The sequence below is a fragment of the Eumetopias jubatus genome, unplaced genomic scaffold (assembly GCF_037043125.1).
Source record: "Eumetopias jubatus isolate StellerSeaLion01/CBP00866 unplaced genomic scaffold, mEumJub1_p1.0 scaffold_12, whole genome shotgun sequence".
Taxonomy (NCBI): Eukaryota; Metazoa; Chordata; class Mammalia; order Carnivora; family Otariidae; genus Eumetopias; species Eumetopias jubatus.
In genome coordinates, this window is record NW_028274818.1 from 61650891 (window position 1) to 61673144 (window position 22254).

A 22254-nucleotide genomic window follows, 5' to 3' on the forward strand; every position below is an offset into this window, starting at 1 on the left:
GCGATACTCAATCCTGGCTGCTAAGTCATCTTTTTTAAAGGTATCAAAGCCTGAGCCCCTCTCCAGATACTCTCATTTAAGTGTTGGGGGGTGGCCTGGGCATCAGTAGATTCTAGGAGCTCCCCTGGTGATTCTGACAGGTAGTCATGGCTGAAAACCACCCTCCTGGGAACGGAGGGTGAGAATCTACCTGAAAATATGCACATTTCTCTTTCTTCTTCCTTCACCTAAACCCTGAAGAACAACGTAAATTAGTATCCTGAACCTCCTTTAAGGGAAGTTGAGAACTTGATGGACAGCTGAATGTTATTCCTGCTCTCAGATTACATAGAAAGCAAGGGCTCACTAAGTAAATTTGAAACTCAATGTCCTGCACCAGAAAAACAAAAATAAAAATGAAAACAGCAACTCCCTTTTATGAGCTCCATTATCTGTTGTTTTATAAACATTATCTAAATCCAATTTACAAAGCCATCAAGGAGACCGGCAGTATTATACCGTTTTATAGATGAGCTAATTGAGGATCGGATGGGTTGTGACATTTGCCCAGTGTGGCCACAACTGCTAAACTACAGGTGACATCAGACATGTTGGTTGACAAATCCTGTGATCCTCCCACTGGAGTCTGGGCCTCTTGAAGAATGCTAATTGTGTGCCTTTTCCACAAAACCAAACTCTGAGAACGGAAAATAAACAAAAACACGAATTCTAAACCGAGCCAACAGAGTATTAGTATGCATCCTAATTTTGTTTTCATTAATTTATACATATTTTTCCCTATATCCCTGTAAAAAAAAAAACAACAAAGAACAGGAAGTTGGACGTCATATAGTAGAAATGGATGCGAGCCCCCAGATCCATATCAAATAAAGGATGAAATGTGTGTTTTTCAGGTTGTGACAGAATATTCCATTTTCTCTGGCTGCCTCACACCAACCTACTAATTACAATGCACCAACCTCTTAATTCCAACTGGCTCAAAGAATTTCAACTACTTAAAGAATCCAGTTTCCACCAACCATGCTCATCTCCTTTCAGGCAAAATGAAAAGCAGGAATGTTGTGATTTTTTTCCTAGACTACAAAAAAATTCAGCAAAAAAAGAAATTCCAATTAAATATTATGATGAGGTTGCAAAATTATTGGGTACTTTTCTCAGACTTCTACATGGGAATGACACAGGCAAAAACAGGATTCTACTGGTTCCAGAAATACTCCTGTGTTGCAAAGTGGACGCTGACTGTCTACATGATGAATGAATGAATGAAGTCTCCTTCAGTACTTAGGGAGGGAATGGACCCACTTTGGAACAGAAGGGGTGGGAAAGAAAGGAAGAATGGAAAAGATGTGGAGAGCACAGAGCCTTAGCTGACCCCTCCAGACAGCACGTTTCCTAGGAGGGCTTGAATCATACGGTGATTCTAATAGAAAATGTTAATAATACCATTTATGAACCAGCCGTGAACATCTGTGTTCACAGCCATCTATGAAACAAATGGGACAAGGAAGAGGTTTCTAAGTTAGGTAAATCAAAAGCCTACATCCGCAGTCAGGAAGAATATTGCTAGCAAGAAATGAGCAGGCTACAGGATGGACCAACTAAGTCACACCCGGATGCAAAAGCCTGGCCCAGATCGCAGGACGTGTCCCATCAACATCAAGATGAGAGCTCTCAATGTTGCCTGTGTGTAGGGGTCTTCAATTTAAAACCAAAACAAAGAGCAGAAAACCAACCAACTGACCAATCAACAAAAATCAGAAGTGGCTGTAGGTTTGAGAAGACCACATGACTTCCTGTGGATTCAAGAGTCAAGATATCAGTTGTCCAAGATATGTGTGTGTTCGGGCACACATGCGTGTGTACATGAGCAGATGGGTGAAAGCAAGACTCTGTGAGGGTGTGTGTTTGTATAAGGATTTGTACTTAATGAATGAAATTCACAATTGTATATATAAAGATAATTTGCATAATCCTTCTTATCTACCCAGAGCTTCACATTTTTAGAAACTATTTCTCTCTCTTTTTTTTTTTTTTGGTGGTGAAACAAGAAAGGAATTTATTTCTGTGAGGCCAACACTGGAAAGACAGTGGACCAAGTCACAAAGACTCTCTCCAAAGCGCTGAAAAGACTTCTAGGTTTATATAAGGAAAATTGGAACAAAGGCAGGTGGGTGCATGCAGCTGAGGCAGTAAAGGTCAGGTCGATCTCTGCCTTGGGATCAATCACGTGGGGCCTTGCTGGTGTCAGGGCAGTCCTTATTATTTGAGAGGTAGTTTCGGTCCCCATCATGGGATGCTTTGTCCACACGGTCTTTTGCCTGAGTTAAGAAATGAGTGAAACTATTTCTCTTTTAATTTGATGTAACCATCCCAGTTTCCAGCAGAGCATAAAGCATATAATAAGAACTCATTATTTGTTAGTAAAATAAAACTGATTTGAACTAGAGTTGCAGTGTGCACACAAATAACATTCGTGATCCTAACAAACACATAATAAGAAGGCCAAACACTGTGCTATGCTCTTCACATACATTAACTAGTGTGATCTACACAACAAACAACAAGGCAGGCTCTGTGACCCTGGTGTTGCTGATGAGGAATTCGAGGCCTACAGAGTTCAGCATCTCACTGGAGGTCACACAGCGGGTAAGTAGATAAAAAGGAACCTGAGCCCCTCCCTCCTTACTCACCTCTGCGGTCTGCCTACCACCTACTGTGTAGAGACAGGATCCTGGCTTTTACTCTCCCAAACTACCCTTGGCTCACCGAACTTCCATTCGTGTTACTCACTAAATTGAGCAAATACCACTATGTTTTTAAAATCCTGATTTTTCAAAATTAATTGTGATGTACCATCAATTGGCAATCATGACTCACGGTAGACAAGTAACTAATTGATTTCATATAAATGCAACTCAAAGATTCAGTTGCTGCAGCTCATTAATTATTTCATTTGGTTTCTGACAGAGAACTCACAGAGAACAGGGTTTTTTTTTGTTGTTGTTTTGTTTTTTCCCAATGAATCAGGTAGCTCTGAAATCATCAAATCACATTTCCTGGCTTTTCCTGAACAGTCTTGATTTCATAAATCCCCATCATCTTATCCCATAAATTAGCAATCACACTGTCCTAGAAATTTCAGTATTTCAGGGTCTAAACTCATCATCTGGGTAGAAAGAAACAAAAATCCTTTCCTCGACCACATATTGTGATTACATTTAAAAATATGGTAACCATGGAACCATAGAGCTCACTAGCCCTTGACATGGCTTTCACACAGAGGAAAGTCACTGACCAGTTTCTTTTCACACAGAAGGAAACAAATGCAATACTAGTGCAAGGTGGAAAAGACAAGAGTTTTTCAGGGTAGGAATTGAAACAGCAACCTCTTAGAACTACACATTAAAAAATGCATTTTAATGAACATGTTTATACATACACACGCACAAGTCCAACATTCATCATCTTGTGGATAACGACCATCACTCACTCTGATGAAATTGTTTCTCATCCAGAGAAGACACAGATGTCATGTGCCATGTTGATCTGTGTCTCTTTTCTGCTGAGCTGGGGCCCACCTGCCACTCACTGACCATTTCTCAGTGCATTTTGTTTACAGTTGTATAATAAGTAAATGGGCCGAATCTCAGTTATGGTTCCTGATTATCTATGTGTCATGTATGGTTTTCAGGTAGGACTTTTCAGACTCTGTTGGTTTAGAAGTAAATACCGTGTTTGACTCTTTTACTCCTCAAAATAAAACTCTTTTAAAAATATATTCATAGAAAATAAGCTGTGAACCTTGGCCAATTTTCATTATATCGGAACATCTTTAAAAAATTTTAAATTTGTTCATTTGGGTTATCAGGGCGTGAATATTTTTCTTAACATTTTTTTGTTTGTTTTTAGTGCAATAAGCCAATTAGTCAGTGACTACATCCCAATATTTATAAGGTCTTGGTAAAAATAAAAGCATGCTCACAGGTCCAAAGATTGGCCACCCAAATTCTGAAATGAAATTTTTTTTGGCCAATATAGTTATATTTAGGACACTGCATTTTCTATTCTCAAGATAGTGCTTATAAAGTACAATGTTATTTCCTTTCCCTGCACACATATTCCATATTCACATATCAAGAATGCCCCATTATTTACTATAGCAGCTCAACTTTAAAACTGCCATGGGAATTTGCTACAAATTTGGATCCTTTAGTGTTTTGTGTGGAACAATGCTAAATATTGAATCCAGAGTCTTGAATATCCTATTGCATTTGAAAGATAAGATCAGGTAAAAGTTAAACAGGCATTCAGCCAGTACCTTCTTTTTTTTAGGAATGGTAAAACTTAGTGGCTTGAAGAGAACAGAATCCAGGGTCCTTACATTGCACCTGAAGAGAAAAAGTTGGCAATAAGGACCCGCTTTCGGGACACAGGTTCCTTGCCCCATTCCCGACCTCTGCACCATTACCCTCCACTGGTAGGATGGAGGGGAGGACAGAAGGGAACCAGCTTCTTTCAAAATAATCTTTAAAATCCAAGACGTGTGGTACTTAGACAAGTTCTCCTGGGTCCCTTTGCAAATACTGCTCTAGAGGTCGAGGGTGGCCTGAGGGAAGATGGGACATGGAGCCAATCAGGAGCCAAGCGCCATTTCTATTCCACAAATATGCTCTTTACTTTTATGTATTTGTTTTTCTTTTAAGATTTTCCTATTTATCCTAGTGCAACAGATTCAGCTCTGCTAGGATGTCAGCTCCATGAAGGAAGGGATCTTGAGTTTGTGCAGTATTTGATTTGATGGCTTGCTTTTGTCATTTGGCCCTTGACAGGGTCAAATGTGATCATGTAAAACACTCTGAAAGCATGAATTCCTTGCCAATATGTTATTAATCTGAGAACTACCCTCTCATTTATGCTTTTTATCTCAAGGCTGATGCTTGGGTTGGTTCGCCAGCATACAAACCTGTTTGTAGACTCCTATTTCCTGGTGTGGCTTGTAAGTTCTAGAAGTCTGGTGGCCACATAAAATGCTAGCACTTCTGTGGGACAGAGGCAGGTGAGGCAGACATTCTAACTTGTATCACCTTGGTTTTTGTTGTTTTCCAACTTGCTTTTTTTTTTAAACTGAAGTATAGTTGATATATTAGTTTTAGGTGATCACACGGTGATTCAACAATTCTACACATTATGCAGCACTCACCATGATAAGTCTAGTACCATCCATCACCACACAATTATTACAATGTTATTGACTATATTCCCTATGCTGTACTTTATATCCCCATGACTTCTTGATTTTATAACTGCAAGTCTGTACCTCTTAGTCCCCTTCACCTATTTTGCCCGTTCCCCCACCTTAAAGCCCACAGTCCAAACCTGGTGTTCGACCAGTGGAGACTGATTGCACAGGGTTTCTCAGCATCATCACTTGACCACCAACGGACCAGACCAGAGGAAGAGGAAAACATTCACTACCATGCTGAGGGCAGAACCCTCCAAACAGTGCTGTGAGCCTCACTGGTTCGCACTGATCCCCATTCCCCACAGGTCGTGGTACTCAGGGCCAAAAACAGGCAGGGATGGAAGAGCTGGTCCCCAGATCACTCTCACAGACTGCCTGAATCCACTTAACTGCACAAGCAAGTGAAGCCCCTTGCTCCTTCCTGTGTGCGCATGCGGAGCTCTCCTCAGGAAGATGCAGGAGATTACATCCAGCACTCTGCAGAAACCGACTGCTTTTAATCTACAAGGCACCCTGTGCTGTGAGAGATCCGAGAGGCAGCAAAGAGGCATCTCTTTGGCAGGAGCACTATGATTCCCCCAGAAGACATCAGTTCTAACTGGGGTGTCCTCCTAAAGGGGTGCTGTGTGACTTCAATCACAGCCAGGTTATTGGCAGTAAATTGAAAGACTCCACTGTTGCCAGGAGGCCGGTTGTTGGAGTGACCTGAACTAAGCTTCCAGGCATAGTCTTCTTTCCCTGTGAGTAATGCCCACCTTAAGTCCCTCTGAGGTCATGTGACCGGCTAATATTCTCTCCTTGACCAAACTCCAGCTGGGCTACTCTGAGCCCTCTTCTTCCCTAGGCTCAACCTTGTCTTACAAAAACTGTGGACTCTCAGCACAAATTACTTCATCCACCCCACCCGGCTCCCTCCTCGCCTCCCTCATTAAAAGGCTTGAACAAAATCCTAACAGTTTCAACAGTTCAAGGCCCCATCCCCAGGATGACCCTGCCCCGTTAACACACCTGCTTCAGAAAGCTCAAGATTGTCAAAAGAATTTGCTGTTTGTTCCCGCCAACACCTGAAGAGAAGGCCCCTATCTCCCAGTCTCTGTGGGAGGGTAGGAGCCTAACTTTGGCAAGCGCCAGCTAGCAAACCCCAGATGGGCTTCCTATGGACCAAACCCCTCTCCCCACCTTTTATAAACTTCTACTTCCCTGGTCCTATTTAAGCGCCCACAGTCTCCCACCTTCCTCATTCCCCCTAAAAAATGCTCCATCATCTCTGTACAAATCTGAGTTCAGTTCAGTTCACTCGGACCCTCTTCCCTATTGCAAAAATATACTCCTGATTTAAATCTGTCCTTAGAACTTTAACCAGTGTCTGGCTTTGTTTCTGTTTGACACAATCCATTCAACAACTACTTAGCAAATATTTACTGAGCACCTAGTATGTGCCTAGCACCACGCTTGGCATTGTTATTCAAAGCAGACCCAGAACCTCATCTACGCTCTGTTAGTGGAACTGAATACTGACCATGAGGCATGACACAGCCTTTCTGTGACCCATCTTCGACCCGATAGTGTGAACGCCTAGGAGGGTTTGCTGGGCTTGTAGAACAAGAGGGCTGAATGGGGTAGTTGAGAACTTTTCAAATGTTTCTGCGCATACAAATCAGCTGGGGATCTTAATGAAATGGAGATCCTGAATCAGGTAGGGCTGGGTGGGTCCTGAGATTCTGCACTTCTTTATAAGCTCCCAGGGAAAAAAGATGCTTCTGGTCCCAGGGCCAAACTTTGAGTAGTGACAGTTTAGCTCACACCTGAAGGATTAGGGTGAAAGGTCAGGTTAAAAGTAAGGAGAGGCCAGGGGTTCTCAGATGGCTTCTGAGAATTATGTCCATCTTAACACTACCCATCCAGGGACTCTACATTACCTATAGAGACATGTGAGCACCCCTGTTCCACTGGTTTGAACCACCATGCACCAGTCCCCAGAGCTGGCCGAGACTACCAGATGCTCTGCTTACTGTCTCAGTCCCTGAATCACTCTGAATCCTGCAAATGGATTTAATGGGCAGCCCTGGAGAATGCTATAGGTTCCCTGGGACCTCCAAGCCTCATCAACTCCCAGCCTAGACTGATTACAGAAATCCTGGAAGCCAACCAGGGTTGAGGGCAGGCTCAGAGAGAAATAGTAGCCACTGGGAAAAATAAAGCCAGTTAGCAAAGATCACTTTGTAGTTGGGGAGAAAAATCCATCATTCCGGGGGCACAACATTTCAGAAAAGAATTCAACTAGGTCACCAAGCCCAAGAGTAAACGCCAATCTGCCCACTGTGTGTTTGATACTCCCAGCTCTTCAGGGGTTCCCACGACGTTGACAGCCTGGGGCTCACACAGCATGGAAGCCTGTGCTGGTCTGGGCCCCAGCATACAGCATGGTTCAGCAGGTCAAACGAAAGCTTGTAGTTCCTGCTCAATTCAGTGGCTATGAGCTGGTCTTGTCCAGGACAAAGGAAAGACAACTTGAATTATCTCTTGCTCACACCATCAAACCTGCTATAGGAAATTGTTTCCAAAGTTTGCTGCATAACAATTTCCCTTTCCTGAACTGGCATGCTTCTGCTAGAATCTCTTGCCCCTCCCCTGGATGTGGGCTGCCGACCTTGTGAACTTGCTCTGACTAACAGAATGTGGCCAAAGTCATGTTCTAGGAGCCCAGGAATTCAGAGGTCCTGCAATTTTCACTTTTGCCCTCTTGGGATCCAGCTGCCTGGTAGAAAGCCAGGGTTAGATCATTGAGTGATGAATGTCCACTTGGGGAGAACAAGAGCTGACTAGCCCCCAGACAGTCCAGATCCAGCCACTGTCCCAGCTAACCACAACCACATGAGAAATCCCAGCCAACACTACTGGAGCAAAAAGCTGTGCATCCTGTTCCCAGATCACAGGAAATAATACTAAGTTTTAGAGTTGTTTGTTTCACCTCAACAGATAACTGAAATAACCCATTGACTAATGGGTTTGTGGACCTGGCTAAGGAGATTATTTAGGCAGGTTATCAAAGTGTTAATGGTATATGGTCAGAAGCGCTGTTCCATTTTCATGCAGAAGTTTGAGAAAATGTAGAGAATCTAGAAGAGTTGCTCAATTCAGCAAAATACTCTCCAAGTCAGAAATGGCCTCAGGGTACAGATGAAATGACAGACGTGACAGTAAGATTCTTTGTCAAGATCTCAGAAAGACTGAAAGTGGTGGGCGGTTCATAGGCCCCCTCAACCAGACAAAGAGCTCCTGGCAACTTTCTAAGGGACAGGTCCTGAAGCAGCCTGAATCACAGTCCAAAGAAGAGAAGACCCATCACCAAGTCTTTGCCATCAGGGTTTTTGCTAACAGAGTGGTTTATGACTGGATACAAATTAAGTCTACAAAGGTTAAAGGGATTATGCCATTTTGGTCTAAAAAAAAAAGGGACAGAGATGCTTTAAAATGAACAGAGGTCTCTGGGGCCTCAGATTCTACTAGCAGGAAGTCAACTAAGAAAGTTGGAAGCAAACACAGGCTATTTCTTATGGAAGAGAAAGAACAACACAGAGGGGAGCAAAGAGCTTCTGAGAACCACAGATTAGGAAAGCTCCCCCAGGGAACAGAACTAGATCCAAGCCCAATAGCATTCCCTGTTCTCTGAGCTTGGAAGCCTTGCGGCGTGGGCTGGGCTGGATTTCAAAACTGCTATGGGCTCAGGACTGGTCTGTGCTCTTCATCCCCCACCCCCGCCACTTAAACAAAAGTATCTACTGTAGTTATCTTATCACTGCCTCCCTGTTATAGGTTGGGAGTGTGTATCGGGAGGCATATGACTTGTCTTCTAGTTCACGGTTTCTAAATCAAGAGAAGTCCATATGGGGAGCCTCATCCTGATCCAGATGTGATGCAGATGAGGAGATCCTGAACTTCGAGGCTTTGCTGTAATGGGGGGGGCGGTATTTCATATGTGGAAGAGATATGGATTGCTATGTGGAAGAGATATGGATTGCTATGGCCAGAGTGGACTATGATATATAATTTCCAAAGATGCCTGCCAAAAATCTTCCTTATTCCCGTATAGATGCCACTCCTCCCATCTTGGATTGTAACTTGCTTAGAGCAACAGAATAGGGTTGAAGCAGCTGTGATCCCAGAGCCCACATCTTAAAAGGCCTCATACTTTCTGCTTTTGGCTTTTACGATATAACCACCCCTTAAAGTATTCAGGCTCATTTATTGAATGATGAGAGACATATGCAGAGAGAGGCTCAGACATTCCAGCCACCCCAAACAACACTATGTGGATCAGAGACAAGTTCTCTCTGCTAAACCCCACCCAGAATCATGACTAAATGATTATTATTTTTGATCCCACTAAGTTTTGGAATGATCTATGCAGCAGCAAATACCTGACCTACCTGTGTAAACAGGAGAGGCAGAAAAGTGCAGAAAACAATTAGTAAATTTATTTTCTTCTTCAGCACAGCCTTTGTGGGTTTTGTTTCTTTGTTTTTATCTATTTTCTGGTATCCTTTGATTTTAAAATAGTACAACTGAATAAAAGATTTCAAAGCACCAATGAGGTAATGACTGTAGGCTTAATGCCAACACATTTTATATATGGTGACAAAACTGATTTTATCCTTGACCAGACAGGATGTGTAAGTGCAGGCCAGTGGTCATATACTTGGGTAGAACAGCCTGGGCGGCTCAGCGCTATAGTGGTCATTACGACACAAAATAACAAGAAATAAAACAAAAAACTCCTAAAGATGACCAGGATCACTTTCCTATCTCCATGACATTTCATTCAGAATTCATTTAGATCATTTCATCAGATTTCTAAAAGCTGTTCTTGTAAATTAGCACATTTCTCTCTCCTCTTCAGTCAAATAGGACACAGACAAGAATATACAACTATACTGGGAAGTTTGATTCCACTATTAAAGAAAAAAGTTGGCTCTGGATCCTCAAGGTGAATTATGACACCCATTAACCAAATAAATGCCTCAGCAAGCAGGCACGGGGTTCACTCTACAAGCATGCAGGTGGAGCAAAGCAGAATTCTGGGGTGTGCTGTCCACAGATACCGTGGTGTGAATGGCGCCCCCTGAAGTGGTCCACATCAGCAATGCTGTTAGAGAGCCTACCATATGCACAGATGAAACATGAGTTTGCCCTTGAAAACCTGGCATTCTAGCAGGAGCTGAGCAACACATGATCAACAATGGCACATACACATGAATGTAATGATGTACAGGTACTGTGGGTGGAGGTAGACTAAAAAACAGACCTTGAACTCAAGAAGTGAAGGCCAGAACCCAAAGGCGTGGGAGATGCACATAAGTAAAATCATCACACACACAGAAGATGCAGCTTACCTGACATGCTGATGGATGACTGTGGTTGAGATCCCAATGGGAAGACACTATGTCAACAGACTTTTTGGCCATGTTGAGTAAGTTCATCCAGCCTTGGAAAAGTGATAAGTGAAATGGTGCGTTTTCTGAATAGTTAAGGCCTTCAGGAATATTTTCCACCAGGGCAATTCTTAGAAAAGATTTTGAAAAACAAACAAACAAAATCTAGTCAAATTTGAAGTCACAGATCTTTATACATGCATACAGAGACATCTGGAACATCCTCTTTACTCTTTTTGAATATATATGTTCCTCATTATTTACATTTTCCACCAAAGGTCTCTTACATTTCCCCTCTGCTAACCTTCCCAGTTCTGAGAGTTTAGCTGCTCTGGTTTTCCCAGATTTGTTCATATTTCAGAAAATCATAGTATATGTTCCTAATGTCCAGTTTCAAACTAGCCTTGAAAGAAAAATTCAGAGCTTCCTACACAAGCATCTTCCTCTAGTAATACATTCCTTTTTTCCTATAGCAATGCAATTCTTATATACAATAGCACTTCTGTGAGGTACTTTAGGCCATAAGTTACGTTTTGCATACCTCCAGTTTCTAGGACAATGTTGGGCGTATATAGAACTAATTTAGAAACTGAAATATTATGAGTTTTTTTTACTACTAGAAAATAAAAATAGTATGTACTATTATTGTTGCTTAACATCCATTGATGCTTTGCAGCCAAAAGCATAAAATGATATGAGGAAATATTTAAAACCTACCTGTTGCAGGGTTTCAGTACAGTGGGAGATAAAGAATGGATAAAATAATCGCAATAATCAAACCTTAAATAAAATACCACAAAAATATCCCAATGAATGTGTTTTGTCTTTTGATACTTGCTTGTATACCGACAACACATATACTGCCCCTGGCCCAGCTGGGTATGGAGGTGAAGACTGTGGTTTTTCCCTCCTGAGTTAGCCAGGGGACACATAATGTTTTATTAGAAGAATGAACTATTTTTCCCCCAGTTTTGGAAATGTAAATTCTCCTGTAACTCTTCATGGAAAACTGCACACCTGTAAATGCTTCCAGAACAGAGATCCGTTTCATTTACAGCTATGCCTCCCTAGTGCTGGATACATAATTAGGGCTCAAGAAATACTACAGAATGAATTTTAGCTTTCAACACGGAACCCAGCACTCCTCACTAAAATTGTTAGCTGTTTCTCCTAATGAGACTTGTCCCATTTAGCACTTTTAGAAACAAAAGCAATAGTCTTGGTAAAATGTTCTTGTGCATTTGATGACTATCACAGCCAAAACGGGGTTGGGTATGTGACCCGGAGACATCCACAAGATCTGATCACCCTGACACCATCCACAATCAAGTTTAACATTTGCTGAGGTCTGATAAGCACGGGACAGGCAGCATGGAAATGACTGTAACAAATCTCCCTAGTCCTCTGGAATTTACAATTCAGAGAGACAGCCTATCTCACACATAATAATTCAAACAGTAGGTAGACTCCATGCCATGGTGAAACGGGAGTAAGAAGTTCAATTAGAGTAGATAATGTATCACCGGAAGTACCACTGTGCATGGGCAGGAAGGAGAGATTGATTCTGGTTGGGGCCTGGGGCTTGGGGGCATGTGGAATTCGGTGGAGGTGGGACTTGAAATGCGTCTATGGGTGAGCTGGAAGAGACAGGAGTTCTAGGTAGAGGAAGGAGCCTGCCCAACGGTGTCCTCGGCTATTTGTGAGGTGAGCCCAGGAGGGGGTGAGGTGGGAGGGACAGGAGCTTGCCTTGGCAGAGAGGGCAGACAGCACCAGCAGGGACCACACTGTGGCTGTAAGCCAGGAAGAGGAGCTTGGGCTTCGTTTGGTGCATTTGGGAGCAGCCAAGTACCCCAGGGGCTCACCTTCAGGCACGTTGCATGCCACCGGAAGGAGAAAAGGAGACCCAGAAATGAAGTGGAGCTGGTGGAGAGTGGACATGACTGTGCCAGCTCAGGAAGGAAAACGAGAAGTCTGAGTTCAATCAGTGGGAATAAAAAGAGGCGTGCAGGCAACACGGTTTTAGGAACGAAATCTGAAAAGATTCAGTGTTTGATGGGCTTGAGGAGAAGGTGAAGGACGATCAGGCAGGAGTCAAGGGTGACAGATTTTCCTGCAGGGTCGACACATCATCTCTTAAGGGGGCGACGATAACCATCTCTCACGGTCTCCTTGCGTGGATTCTTGCCCCTCCCAACCATGTTCCATACTGTACTTGTGTTAATCATTTAAGAATGTAAACCTAAGCACTCTGCTGCTTGATGAACACCTCCTATGGGCTTCCCCACTGTCCTTAGGATGATGTCCGCCCAACCCCCTAAGATGGTTGGCAAGTGTGTACCAGTCCAGTCCTGCCTCCTCGTAGCCTCACTGAACTCCATCACCCTCTTTCAATTTTACACCAAAGCACACCAGACACCTTTCGCTCCTTCCCTGCTATTTTCTCCAGACTTTGGCATTTCATGTGGATCTTCCCAATCACCATTCCTACACTACTATCTCTCAATTAACTTACAAGGTCCTAGTTTAAACATTACTTCTTCTGAGAGACTTCCCTATCTCCCCAACTAGGCTAGCTCTCCCTTATTACCAAGCCCTGCATGACCTGTTACTCCCCCTGCATCCTTTTCCCTCTCTTAAAATTATTTGTTCAAGGCTGACTCTCCCTGATAGGTTATGGGGGTGCAGGAAGGCAGGGACCAGCTCCACTGGCTGAGTATTGTAGCCGTAGAGCCTAACCTATTGCTCAGGGCACAGGAAGTATCCAAAGAATCTCTGCTGAGATTCCCTGAAATCAGAACTACTGGAAAGATGGAGGGGGGTGGGGTCTACTAAAACAGATGAGGAACATGGGAAAGGATGTAGACCAAGGGTTGGGAGAGATCATCAAAGGGGAGAAGTGAAGAGAAAACTAGCCTAAAGCCTAACATGGGGGGCATGACTACATTTCTCTGGTTGGTAGAGTGTGAAACAGATAGGGATTCAGAAGGGACCAACACAGAGGCAGGGAGGCGAGAGAAATCCAGGAGAATGCAGTGGTTGGGAGGCCAAGGTGAGACGAGGTTAAAAAGGTGGAGAGAGGGGATTTTTTAAAATCTACTTCATAACCTTTGACAGAGGTTGAAGTTGGATATTTTTAACTTCTATCCACATGTAAAGCCCAATTGTCTGTGTTAATAGAAGCGTGACGGAAAGACCCCAGATAATGAGCAGTTTCAGCCTCCCCTATAAGAATATATTTACTTTTTTTTTTTTTAAGATTCATCCATTTATTTTAGAGAGAGACAGAGAGCAGGGGGAAGGGCAGAGGAAAAGGGAGAGGGAGAGAATCCTCAAGCAGACTCCGTGCTGAGTGCAGAGCCTGACATGGGGTTCGATCCCAGAACCCTGAGATCATGACCTGACCCAAAACCAAGAGCTGGATGCTCAACTGACTGAGCCACCCAGGTTCCCCTAGAGGCTATATTTAGAAATAAAACCAGAGAGAAGCCCTCCAACAAACAAAACCAAACACAACAGCTGCTGACAAAGAGAAGTGACTAGCTTCAATTTCACTGCAGTTTAACAGGGGTGCTGAGGAAGACAGGAGGAGACTCAAGAAGCCCAGACAAACGGAACAGACGGGATGAGGGATGTGGAGTAACTGCCCACCTGTCCCTGGCTCTGCTCCATCACCTTCCTCATGGTGCGCCCTGCGGCTCCTGGCAGGCAGACAAAAGAGGATTTCCAATCTCTTCTAGAAATCTTTAGACCAGGTGTTCTTTCCCTTGGATCCTTGGATGGAATTCACAGGACTCTCTGAGCTTGATCTTTACTTTCCCTGCTCTCTAACTGAAATTTAACATTCTCTTCAGTTGCGAAGACAGGCAAAACCCCACAGGAATATTAGAAGCACTTGTGAGTCTGTCACCAGGGACAATCTGGTAAAGTTACTGCCAACATCTCCAAGTACTCAGCACTGCTTTGAAATTCTGGGGGTCGTCAGATCTTGTTATTTCATGAATAAGTAGTGCACAATATACCGTACTCCTTCACAGATTTTTTGAAAAATATTTTGATAAATTTATTTCAACATTATTGGTTGAAATCCCATGTGTTTAATTTATGCATTTAGAAAAAACATTGTTCAGGGCGCCTTGCTGGCTCAGTCGGTAGAGCACGCAGCTCTTGATGTTGGGGCTGGAGTTTCAAGCCCCATGTTGGGGGGTAGAGATTACTTAAAAATAAAAGCTTTTAAAAATTAATTAATTAAAAATAAAAGCATTATTCAAGGAAGGGTTTATCAGAGCGCTACACCCTCATCAGGCTGCCCCAGAGTGCTAAAGTCTATGGTGGCACAGAAGGGTTACAGAGCATTCCCCAGCCTGACAACGTATGTGGAATTATATAAAATTTCTGCACACAAGAGACTCCATTTCGGGGCGCCTGGGTAGCTCAGTCGGTTAAGCATCTGCCTTTGGCTCAGGTCAGGATCTCAGGGTCCTGGGATCGAGACTGGCATCAGGCTCCCTGCCCAGCAGGGAGTCTGCTTCCCCCTCTCCCTCTGCCCCTCTCCCTGCTCGCTCGAGCTCTCTCTCTCTCTCAAATAAATAAATAAAATCTTAAAAAAAAAAAGCCTCCATTTCAAAGTTCCATTTCCCTTTCCAACTAACGAACCCTTGAACTGGGCCACAGCCAGTGACCATTTTACGAGCAGTTGCTCATAAAATTTCAACAGAGCAACTGGCGTTTGGATCACGTGAGGACAGTGAAGTGAATTAATATGTGCCAGGGACACTTTCATTTGATAGCACCAATAAAATCATCAATAAGCTGATAATCTGAAGTGGCGCCACCAGTCAACACCAAATTAGCAGGTTTTTGGGATTTTTTTCTTTCTATCTAAATCATGGAATTAACTTCTCCTTCTTTCTCATAAAAACCTTTTGCTTTCACCACGTGATCACGATACTTTTCTGGTTCCTCTGGAATCTGTGCTCCCCCAATCGCAATTCTGAGATCCCCAAATAGAGGCTTTTGTTCTTCTCCACCTTCTCCTCATTTTCCTCGGCTGATGTGCATCATCTACTCTTCTTCCTAATAAGATTTTTCTTCCCATTACTGAAGCCTTAGAAGTGGGTAGGATTACCAAGAGAGATTTTCAAGAGAAGAGAATTGGGACAAAGCCAGTTACAGGAAACATCTAATCACTTCTGCTTGGTAGAAAAAGTGGGCCAGGTGAGCTACACAAGAAGAAAGGCCTGGAAAGACCGGAAGAGGAGGAGGGAAACTGCCTAGGAGTCAAGGGAGATCCAAAGTTATCATCATTATTTGTTTCTTACCGAGTATCAAAGTCAATTATGATTTCATACTAAGAATAAAAATAGAGACACCACCCCAGGTCGGCGGACACACTGGTGCGTGGGTAACGAATTCCAGGGAAAGCCCCTGCACAAGGACCCTGGTCACCTCCCCACTTCTCCCCTCCACACGACCTGGGGACCATGATGACTCCTCTGTGACACAGCGCTGGTCTCCCATGCCCGGCTAGAAGCCGCCTCTAGAAATCGGCTTTGAAATGACTTATTTCTGTGACCTATCATTTTATTTCCTTTAACGGCCAACAGCTGGCTGCTCTCCAGGGCCTCAATCTAATTAGCATACATGCAGAACTCATTTCCATGCACTGACAGCCCTCCCTCTTCTCTTCCTTGGCAAGCAAGGAGAAGAGGCAGACCTCATTAAAATTCACCTTTGGGCCAATCCCTGGAATGCCTGCTTTCACCCTAACAGAACTATGCCCAAAGTCTGCAGCACTATTTCTGACACCTAACAACAAGGGGGAAAGCTGAATATACAAAGACACAGTACAGCAAAAAACCTTTCTGTGCCTCTTTTTATGGTACTTTGAGATAAACTACAAATGATTTGAACCGTGAGTCCAGGGAGCTCAAGTGGAATAAATACATTTTTAAAAATACATTTTACATTGTTAATAGATTTTAAAATAGAACTCTAGCTGTTCTTATTAATAGTATGTATTTATTCTCCAAACTTAATGTGATCATCAAAATTTTTTTCAATCCAGAAACATATTTTACCTTCTTAAAGAACTATCTACAGTTTCCCTCCACTTAAGCTACTAAAAAATATAGTCCCTGCATTTGCTAGCTTTAAAACGTGTGTATACGCTGGCAAATGCAAGAATGTTTATACACACACACACACACACACACACATATATTTTCCCACTTGATTTTGGAAATATTATAGAGAAATAATTAAGAGTAAATGATTCATTATAAGGTAGAAAAAATCCAGCTCTGCCAGTTATTCACTGTGTGACCTCAGACAAATGATTAACCTCTTCAAATATGTTTCTGTTTCTGAAGAAAAAAGTTATGAAGAAGTTTACAGGAGATAATCTCTGTGAAGTGCTTTGCTCAGAGCCAGCTTCACAGTAAGAACTAAATTAAAGACAGATTTTTTTTTCAAGTCACATGGTCTGAAAACTTATAATTAATTAAAAATTTCTTGAGGTTCTCAAACTGATATAGCACAGTTACTACAAAGATTCTACCTATATTGGCTCAAAGGAGGCTTATAAACTAGGACCTACATGACATTTATAGTGAATCTATTTTCATTGCCTACTGCAAAGGAGCACTTACTAGGACTTGATTATATATGTAGGTGCATGGCTGGTCAATTCAGTGACTTTTACTGCACACCTGTTAGCTATCTGATGGCATTAATCAATGAAATTGAGCACAGAGCCTTAGTTCATCAATGCAATTAGATGTGGACTCAAAGTAAAATGATGTGGATTTTGTTCTCTGGTTTGGGGGTCACCTGGCTGTAATTAAAGCCCAGGACTGACAAGGCAGAAGTTGACCTTCCCAAAGATACTAGATACTAGATACTAGAGTCTCTGGCATCGACTGGCCACCTCTGGACATGAAAATAATAATTGATACAAACCTAAGTCAGTTTGCTTTAATGCAGCTGAGATATAGGTTTCATTTTTTTCCCCAAGAATTTGGGTCAGGGTGAGTTTACTTGTGAAAGATGGCAGTAAAGATATCAGTGAGGTCTGGCGGGCTAACAGTGTCCTGATAATTCTTAATCCGGCATAGGGATGAATACTATTGACTATTAAAGTAATTAGTAAAGTAACTGTCAATTGTTTTAATAAATTTTGGCCAACTTTTTATCTTGAAAAAATTTCAAATCCACAGAAAAGTTGTTAGACGAGTACAGTGTGACTGAATATATTCGTTGCAAGAAAGAAAGTTATGTATACATATGTAATATTACACACACACACATACATTTTAGAAAACCATTTGAGAATAAGCTGTAGACATCAGGATAATTTATCTCTGAATCTTCAGCATGTATTTCTAACAAGGAAGCCATGTTTCTAAATAAATGAAAACAATTATCACACAGGAAATTTAACATTAACCTAGAGCTATTACCAATATTCAAATTTCCCCAGGTGTCCCAATAAGGTCCTTTATCCCACTTTTTTTTCTTTTCTTTTTTTTCCTTTTTCCTTTTTTCTCTTTTCTTTCTTTCTTTCTTTTTTTTTTTTTAGGATCCAAGATCCACTTAATAATGTTCACTCATTGCATTTAGCTGTCAGGTCTCTTTAGGACAATTCCCTAGCCTTTTTTTAGTTTTGTTTGTTTTCCTTGATGTTGATAATTTAGAAGAGCCCAGGCCAGTTGTTTTGCTAAATATTTCTGGATTTGATTTGCTTGACTGTTGCCTCATGGTTAGCTTTAGGTTAAATATTTTTGGCAGGAACGCTACCTAGGTAATGTGTCCTTCAAAGTACATCGTATGAGGTGACACATGATATTGGGTTGTCCCACTACTGGAGATGCTAAGTTTGGTCCCTTGGGGAAGGGAGTATCTGCCAGATTTCTCCACTAAACAGTACCTTTCTTCCCTCTATAAGTAATAAGTAACTGGTACAGAGGTACCTGTAAATATCCTATCACCTAACATTTCACTCACTGATCTGTCATACATCCATTTCTGATTCTTGACTGAATCTATCTTGTTGATAACTTTCGATCATTAATGTTATATTTGTTATTTGGTATTATTCTGCCAGGAAAAGCTTTTCCTTCTCCTATCACCCTTTTTTAATTTTTTTTAAATGTTGATTTATTAGTATGGACTCATAGATTCACTTTTTACATTTAAAGTGTAATCTATTCTGCCATTATTTGTTGTGATGCTCGCATTGTTGTGTATACTGCAAGCGGAGGCTCCTATGAATTGTCTCCTTTGTTCTTTTGATGTCTCTTTCAGTTTTTGAATACTTTCATATTTTTTGTCACTAGATGTTTCATTTGCATTAACTTTTAAATTGACTTCTGAAGAAACAGCTGCAGAGAACATGATGGTGCCTCTGAGTAGGCAACAGATCCCTGTTTCCATAAATCCAGAAAGTTCAGACTACAGCCTCATTAATTCCAGGCCTATAACGGTATTAAGTGAAAAGCAACTATAGCTTTCTTCTTGGAGAGAGGTAGTAGGGCAGTAGAGGAAGTATTGTCACTCTAGCTATTATCCTTTGTCTGCATATTACAGTTTAAGAGTACTTTCACACTTAACCTTACACATCACCATCAACGAACAAAGCATGAAGATAACAAGGCTCGCAGGGGCCAGGTGTCATCTGGCTAGACGGAATGCTACAGAGCTGGGATGTAAACTCAGGTTCGTCTGAGCTCATGTGCATTTCACACTAGATTAGGTAGTGGGCTTACCCTGGAAGGTCTGCACAGCACACCTTGGGTCTCGGCGGGGAAAGGCAGACTTACATCAGAGAGCAGAGGCCACCCTGGACGGGTGATCACAATCCCAATCTTGTCCAGAGAAGAGGGGAAGATATGAGTGGCAGCTTTCCTATGCCCCCTCCTTGTTTTACACTCTACCTGTCAGTCCACCTCAACAAGACAATCTGGTGGCAGGAGGCACATTTTCCTTGGCTCAATATTTCCAGATATGGGCCCAGAAAGGAAAAAAATAATCAGGGGAGAAAGAAACACGGGAAGGATGAAGACAAAAAAAGAAAGAGAGAGGACTTCTGGGGAAGATGGTGGAGTAGGAGGACTCTAAGCTCACCTTGTCCCATGGATACAACAAGATAACTCTCCCCGAAGACTGCCAGAATGAATTCCACAACTAAAGGTAGAAGAGGTAGGAAGGACGGAGATACCGTGGGGAGCTACATGGACAGCAGGACTGTTTGTGGGAGGGAAGGACCTGCAGGCCTGGAGAGGGGTGAGCAACAGACCCTCATGTCAGGGAGCCTGTAGGGGGAAGACAAATCCCCATAAACATTTGGCTTTTAAAATCAGAGGGGCCGAATTCCTTGAGTTCTTACAACCACCAGGTCTTAAAACCTGGAAACTTAATAATCCAGCTGGCTCGATTTTGGGAGAGCCAGGAAGGTTAGAGGAAGCTGAGTCCCTACCCTTAAAGAGACAGCACAAAAAAAAAAACAGCCCAGCATAGAAGGAGCAGTTTGAAAAACACCTGGGGCATATGGGAGGGAGATTTGTTTACTAATCTCAGAGCGTGTGCTAGAGGGACAGAGATCCTTGGGAGACCGCTCCAGGAACAAAGGGCCTGGCAGGTGCCATGTATCTGCCTCCCCCACCCCCCACAGTATAAACACACAGTCACCTGCAGGAACCAGCACAGCACCCATGCTCAATACCTAACTTGCTTACAATGCACCCCAACCCCCATGATCTGGCAGGTCCACTCCCTCCAGGCAGACCTGCCCAGCAATGCAGATCCCCTCCCCCAGAGGACCAGAGCAAAACTTGCTAACACGGGACCTCCCACCCCATGCACTTTGTGGATCTTCCCCATCCAATATGCTCTTGGCTAGAGCCTATCTAAATTGGTGCCATAAGCCTGGCAGTGTACAAGCAGCCCCCACAGGGGTTACCACCACTACAAAGTGACTCCTGCCCTGGGGACAGGGAAAGACAGCCACACACACCAGGCACACTGCGGCCCTGCCCACCAACCAAAGCTTCTCAGGGGACAACACAAGGAAAGTGCCCTATAGTTCAGGGGTACTGCATCTCTGGTGAATATGTGATCTGACTCCAGCCCAAGGGGGTCCCAGATTGGCCCCCTAGGACCACAGGGAACAAACCCTGCCCACAATAGGCAAAGAAAGCCACTGCAGACAACTGGACTGAAGAAAAAAGCAGCTCAGACTCAAGAGTAGGATGCATGCAACACACATAGCAGACACCCCTGAAGCATCAGATTCCAGGGAACAGGGATTGCACTGCAGGGAATCACAGGACCTCTTCTTCATAAAGCCACTACTTTCAAGAGCAGGAGATGTAGCTGAATTTCCTAACAAAGAGAAACAGACACAGAGAGTTAGACAAAATGAGGAGACACAGGAATATGTCCCACATGAAAGAACAGGACAAAACCACAGCAAAAGAACTAAACAAAACAGAAAAAGTAATCTGCCTGATAGACAATTTAAAGTAATTTTCAAAAGGATACTCACAGGACTTGAGAAGAGTGGAGGACATAAGTGAGATCCTTAACAAAAGATAGAAAACATAAAAAAGAATCAGTCAGAAATGAAGAACTCAATAAATGAAATTTAAAATACACTTGATGGAATAGATAGTAAACTGGAGGAAGCAGAAGAATGGAACAATGACCTGGAGGACAGAGTATGGAGGAGAGAGAAAAAAACTATGCAAAATGAGAACAACTTAGGAAACTCAGCAACATCGTCAAGCATAATAAATTCTCACTATAGGGATCCCAGAATGAGAAGAGAGAGAAAATTTAGTTGAAAAAATAATAGCTGAAAATTTTCTGAATCTATGGATGGAAACAAAAATCCAGTTCTAAGAGGCACAGAGATTCTGCAGTAAAATGAAAGGAGGTCCACACCAAGACATATAGTAATTAAAATGGCAGAAAGTAGTGATAGAGAATTTTAAAAGCAGCAAGAGAAAAAAAAAACTTCCATACAAGGGAAACCCCATAAGACTATCAGCTGATTTTTCACCAGAAAGTTTGCAGGCAAGAAGAGAGCAGCATGATATATTCAAAGTGCTGAGAGGAAAAAATCTGCAGCCAAGAATATTTTATCCAGCAAGGCTATCATTAAGAATAGAAGGAAAGCTAGAATTTACCAGACAAACAAAAGTTAAAGGAATTCATGACCACAAAACCAGCCCTACAAGAAATGTTACAGGGGACTCCTTGAGTGGAAAGAAAAAACTATAAGTAAGAGTAAGAAAAGTAGGAAATAAAAAAGCAGTAAAAATAAGTATATCTATAAAAATCAGTCAAGGAACTCACAAAAAAAAAGTGTGGAAATTATGACACAATATTCTTTTTTTTTTTAAAGATTTTATTTATTTATTTGACAGAGAGAGACACAGCTAGGGAGGGAACACAAGCAGGGGGAGTGGAAGAGGGAGAAGCAGGCTTCCTGCTGAGCAGGGAGCCCGATGTGGGGCTCGATCCCAGGACCCCAGGATCATGACCTGAGCCGAAGGCAGACGCTTAACGACTGAGCCACCCAGG

At 42.6% G+C, this 22254-nt stretch overlaps 1 protein-coding gene across 1 annotated transcript in view; it reads right to left on the bottom strand.

The window, feature by feature from the left end:
• PLD5 (phospholipase D family member 5) overlaps nt 1-22254 on the bottom strand; it is a 395172-nt gene that overhangs the window by 168864 nt on the left and 204054 nt on the right. Inside the window, exon 3 of the mRNA XM_028111768.1 lies at nt 10636-10804. Within this exon, the coding sequence (XP_027967569.1) occupies nt 10636-10804 (169 nt within the window). The remainder of the gene's footprint in view (nt 1-10635; nt 10805-22254) is intronic.